A 6,000-nucleotide genomic window follows, 5' to 3' on the forward strand; every position below is an offset into this window, starting at 1 on the left:
CACCCTCTCACCCAGCATCACAGTGGATTACCAATTCAAAAGCTTGTGCACATATTTCACGATTCTCATTGATATACTTATTAAATTAACACCTACTATTCTTGCGTGATTCCATGTTGATACCGAAATGCCAGTGTTAGTCGTTTACAAGCACAATAATGGTGATAATGCAGATATTCCTATGAAAATCTCAGGGCTAATTGTGCCTGTGCTGCAGTATGGCATGGGATTCCATGGTGTAAAATGGTGCACCAAAGTATGATACTCACAAGGGGGGGGGAAAGGAGTGGCTAAATTGCTGTAGAGCAAAGGTATATTGCGTGAATGACTTCTTTATAGCTGTTTGAGTCTAATAAACAAAGCTCTATGGTTTTTAAAACAAAGCAGAGCACTACAGTGCAAAGAGTGTGTCCCTTATTTACATATCTCTTAGCTTAGGCTAAATTTACATGCCCCCCTTAACTCATACAATCCCTAAGCTGTTTATGGTATCTTTACCAACATATTTGCTCAAACAAGTGAGTCAAAAGTTGCACATGCTTTCAGTCTTTGATAAAGCAAATCAAGCAGCTGATGGATAAAATCAACTGATAAAGGATTCAAGCACAATTACCCCAATACTCTAGAAACACTATTTCACGTTGTCACCGTCATCCGCTAAACCTGAGCTCGCCACGTGTAAGGATTTATTTTTGGACCAGCTTTTACATCTGGTTAGTTCATGAGCTGTGAACAGAACAGTCTACCTCTGTGTCTCAAATGGAACTTGTAATGAATAAAACCAGGTAAAAAAAAGTTATCTACCAAATGACCAAGGAACACAGGTATCTTGCAACGAACTGGACATATATACATATAAATTATAAGTATGCAATGTTGTGTGACAAAAATGTCCAATGGACATTTCAGCAATGCTATCACTGATTTTCACTACCACATGTTGCGCAAATTACAGAAAAATGACATTTGCATGTAATTTTGTTATTTTAAAAACGTCACACCTTCCACTGCATTTACCTTAACTTACAATGTTTCCTAAGGCAGTGATATGGTGTTACGCGGTTATTATCTTGATGCATGTGCCTTCCTCTTTTTGCTTTAACTTAGGGGCAGCATTGACTCAGGATTGACTGACTCAAGGCCTAATTCAGCCAATACAGAATAGTTAAAAACTCAAAAGCTACCAAAAAGGCAAAGGAGACCTTAGACCATTCCTTGGGTTTTACTAATACTTCTAAGAGCACGTTGACTTGACGTGGATTAACATGCAGCTCAATGAAGGCTAGGACAGGCCATACATTGCAACCACAATACAAGATACCACCGTTAACAAAGAGGAGCAGAGGAACAACCAAACTTGCACGGGCAGTTTTTGGTAGTTTTTCCATTTGCATGGGTATTTCATTTTTTACCACTAATATTCTGTTACGGAAATAGCCAATGAGATTTTATAGGTAATGACATGGCCCAAGTCTGCTTACAGCCTACGTTGTTGCTGACCATGTCAACTATTTTATGAAAAGATTAAATACAGGTTTCTATTTCAATGCCAATGATAAGGTACAGTGTAGTAATTTCCTACATTTTTCAAAACGGTAAAGCACAATGAATCAGCCTTGGATGAAATGGGTGACCGATTAGTCAAATATTGCTGTTTAGACAAAATCCAGAGTTCAATGTGCTCAGTGAGCAGCAGCATGGTAACCCCTGGCTGCTTTGATGCTCGGTCCCTGAGTGTTATGTGCCAGCTGGCTGGTGAGCCACCTATGCTTGTCAAGTCGTCCTTAGTAACTGGATGACAGGTTAAACCAAACTGATCACTTAACGGTCAACTATTCGCGCACGCCCACCACCCACTCCACCCCACCCCACCCCCTCCACCCCAAATCATAAACAAATTGCAATAAAGACTCAGGAGGAAAATGGGCAGAATGGCAAGGCGGCAGGTACCTGGGTTCGGGAAGGACGATCTTCTTGCTCGCCCGGGCCGCTGGAGTAGATTTGCTCTTCTCCATGGCCATCAGGTAGCTGACATCGGCGAGAACTGCCTCGAGGTCCGCCATCTTCAGCCCCCGGGGTTAGCCCAAATCGATGCGAGACTGCCCTGGGAAAGTCGTGGGGACGCGGAGGCGAAGCCGCACCGAGGAAGGTGCCTGTATCTCAGGATCAAAAGCCAGACGCCGCGGGGTCTGGGGATCCAGGAGGGGCGGAGAGGAGGGGAGCAAACGCGGGGCTCGGGGGTCGCGCAATGCTTAATCTCCTCGCTTCTGGGGTGCCGGTTATTCCTCGCCTGCTTGCAATGCTCAGAGTTTCATCCAGAAAGGCATAGTGACTATGCCGGCCGAGGTAAAAAGGTATATTCGGAGATGTTGCGATTTCAGACGCAGATCGGCTGTTAAGATTCGCGGTGGCTCTTGCAAAAGCACAGAAACAGGGTAGCGTTCTCATCAACGCATTATCCGATTCACCAAACGTGGCAGAATATGTCACCAGTTCAGTGAGTTAATTCCGACAGCACTGACAGTAGTCTAATAGATGTTGCAAATTTTTATTTTAATTTTTTTTATCCCACTCCCCCCTCCCCAACACGCTTTGTCAAGAAGCCACAACGTTGCTGATTGAAACACACGGTCGGGTCGTAGCAAAAATTTACCAGCACTTAAACCAAGTGACCCAACTGGGCGAAATGTTAATGCTGCGGTGTAATACAGCAACTATATATCATCAGTGGGCATGCAGAAAAAAATGGCAGATATAAGATAGGTCTGTATTTTATGATGCATCCACATTTAAAATAAGTAGCTCATTTATATAAATATATATTTTAAAACGGTACGGAACTGTCCAACACACATCAAACCCAGTGAGCTGGTGATGAACTAGAGTCAAAATACAATCTCCATTTTGAAGACAATATTAAAACAGCGACGATGTAATAATAAAAAGCAGCTAGAGACTACAGACGGTATAAAAGATGAACGACTTGTGCGCCACTGTAAATCCGTATGCCGAAGACCACCTCATATTTATATCGGGAAATATTCATGCATCGGGGGAAAAAAAAGACAGAAAATATCAAATTTTGCTACCAAATTCACGCCACGTTTGTTTATGGTCGCGCTCGTCGCCTCGCTTCCTGCTACTCAAACCTCCGCCGATACTGCAAAAGGAAGCACCGGCGACCAGCTAGTTAATGTTAACAAGGCGACTAGTTAATTGTCTACGAGCGTCTGTAAACACGGGAGACGCGCGTGTAGCCCTAAGGTACTCAAACATGGCTGGCTAGCTATCAGAAACACTAAATTAATAGCTGTGTAGTGCCTGAGAATGACAAGCAGAAAACTGAAACCAACTCGACGGCTTCTCCATTTTCTTGGCCAAGAAGGGGGTGCGACTGACTCCGTCCCCCCCTCCAGTTAACGACCTGATACTTCGTTAGCAACTCCAGCTACCATACACCTTAAGTTCAAATGAGCGATTTGATTAACAAGCCCCTAATTAATTAGCTCTCTCTAGCGCGATACTGACCGGTTAACCCCAGCCAGCTCCTTGGTAACTAGTAGGCAACTCCGGTTAATCAACAAGCCAGTTAATCGGGTCTAAAATAAGCAGCCTGGCAGGTAACTTCCTCAAATCTGCCAAATGCAGCCTGAAGCTGCCTGGTTCCGCCACCTCGTCAGCCTACCCAGTTCCTCTAATTTTTTCTGTCTTTCTGTGTTGCGGGTGTTTTTCTAGCGTTTTTCCCCCCTCTTGCGGCGGGGGGGAGGGGACGACGGAAAAGGAAATTAGCAGAACGTTAGCAAGCAGGCTAACTATTTAGATGGCAGCCTCTCCGCCCCGAGTTAAAGCCGTGCCACTCTTCCTGTCCTTTGACAACCCCCAACACTGATATGTCTGTTGTTTTCTCAGCTTGGTTAATGGAATAATAGAGATATTCCTTAAAAAAATCTGAGGAAAGGGCAAGCTGGCTAACATTCGCTAGCTCTTGCGAAACTTCATTATCCTCTTTTTCGGTCAATGGTGACAACCGTCACAAGACGCCGCGCGCTCGCCGCCTATTAAACTAAGCGTCAGTGCAATTAAACATGAAACCGGCCACCCAGCTCCCGTCTGGCCCGCCTTCCCCCACCGCTCTACCAAGCCGCGACCACCCCACACATCCGATAACGTCGCTTTTCCTCCCCTCTTAAGGCAATTTCCTCCCGCCCAAGCATCCGCAACCGAGGCGCAGCCGATGCTCCGGTGCGAGTCGCGATGACTGGTCGTCTGTCGCCGACAGCATCGGGGGACGCGCCAGCGAGTCCGCGCTCTTGTTCCTAGTCGTTGACTCCGTTAAAAAAAAAACGCAATACGCGTCGCTTCGTTTCCGTCCAATCTTTTTGCTTCTCTTTCTCCCGGCGTGAAACCACTGTCCGGTTTTCACGGCTCAAAGCGCGTGTATTTCTCACACTCTGAGAGCCCCCACTTCCTCCGGCGTCGGTTGTGCGCGAAACACGGAAGCGGAGTCTGCGGATCGACCTCAGCCCAAGCGCACTGCGCTGACAGCAGCGGGGCCGGCGCGCTACCGCCGTGCATTAAAGCGCCATGTTATTTCCAACACACCAGACCTGTCACATGCTTCATGCGGGGCAGCCTGTGGTGCTGCGAAATGTCCCCAAGACACCCAGGCATAGACTAATTGGGCTGCTTCACGGTTTCCAAAGCAAGGCCACATTTTGTCGATATATGCAGTAACATGTTAAAAACCACTCAGTGGTCTGTATTATGTGGATCGCTGATATTACACCGTAAAACATAGTTTTTAAAAGAAAACCGCGTGTCACCGTGGATCTTGTTTTTGTCACCCGTGAATTTTGTTACGGTTTTACTTTCCATATTTTGAGCCATCACTTATAAACTATAAACTAACAGACTGGTTTGATTGTTACGATTCTTTAAATGGCATATGGACCGTGTCACCTATCTTTGGACTGATTTATCGCAAACTGCAAAATAGTAGGAGCCTCCTCTTTCTGGGACAGAAGAGTTTATTTTTGTTGCAAACAACGTGATCCGCTTTCTCCAAGTCACAATGCTCACAGAAAGGCCTGGGACTTTTATTGCAAATTTATTGGTTTCATAACAAAAACATATTAAGTAATGTTTAACATGTCTGCACAGACATTTTACTTTTATTGCCATTTTTTGACTCATTCCTTCAGTTCTGTTCTTGCCATTTTGCTATTAAATGCAGTTCTAGTCATTGACTCACAAAGGAATACTAAATATTAATGCCTGATGTTTTATGTTATTGCAAAGGGCCGGGCTACTGATTAAATTAAACAGACTGCTTCTCAATGAACTTTTTTTTTTTTTTTTTTAACTCAAAACAACTGTTTTAGAAGTATAATTTTGGTTTTAATTAATTAATTAATTATTGAATGTTTTACTTAAAGCTACTCGCTGTTTTTAATGTGATATTTTTGTAAACAACTTAAAGTAATGGTTTTTATTGTAAAACCAATACATTTGCAATATTTTTTTGCTGAATTAAGCAAGCGTCATAAGACTTTCCGTGAGCACTGTGTGTGTGTCTGTGTGTATTCGTGCAAGTTTGTTTTATCTGAACACTATATCAAAATACAGCCTACAGCTTCAATAAACGAGAATATCACGGCACGCTTACAGGTTTCTTTCCGGCAAGGGACGCATGAATCGCTTTTGAGAGTTTGGCTCACCCTAGTGGCCACAAAATGTAATTTCAGGCCTTTTTTCTGTCGCGTCAATAGAGACTTTTTCTCGCTTGTCATTTGCAATCTGGTCATTCCTTCGTCTGAAAAGAAATAGACGAGACACTGCTGCGTAAATTCAGCTGTGGATTTCGCCAAAATACAAAATCGCGTCATTCGTTTCTCATTTTAGGCTTGATTAGCTAGACAATAACGTCGTTTAGACAGATAATACACAACGTTTATTCATACTTTGTCTTCATGGTTCACAGTGTGTTTTGTTCCTTTGCTG

The 6,000-nt window shown here is 43.9% G+C and overlaps 1 protein-coding gene across 1 annotated transcript in view; it reads right to left on the reverse strand.

The window, feature by feature from the left end:
• Positions 1-4,580, reverse strand: part of grk3 (G protein-coupled receptor kinase 3) — a 43,010-nt gene extending 38,430 nt beyond the window's left edge. The window contains exon 1 of the mRNA XM_049019759.1: positions 1,951-4,580. Within this exon, the coding sequence (XP_048875716.1) occupies positions 1,951-2,063 (113 nt within the window). The 5' untranslated portion in view covers positions 2,064-4,580. The remainder of the gene's footprint in view (positions 1-1,950) is intronic.
• Positions 4,581-6,000: the final 1,420 nt, after the last annotated feature.

This window comes from Brienomyrus brachyistius, chromosome 7 (assembly GCF_023856365.1).
Source record: "Brienomyrus brachyistius isolate T26 chromosome 7, BBRACH_0.4, whole genome shotgun sequence".
NCBI lineage: Eukaryota > Metazoa > Chordata > Actinopteri > Osteoglossiformes > Mormyridae > Brienomyrus > Brienomyrus brachyistius.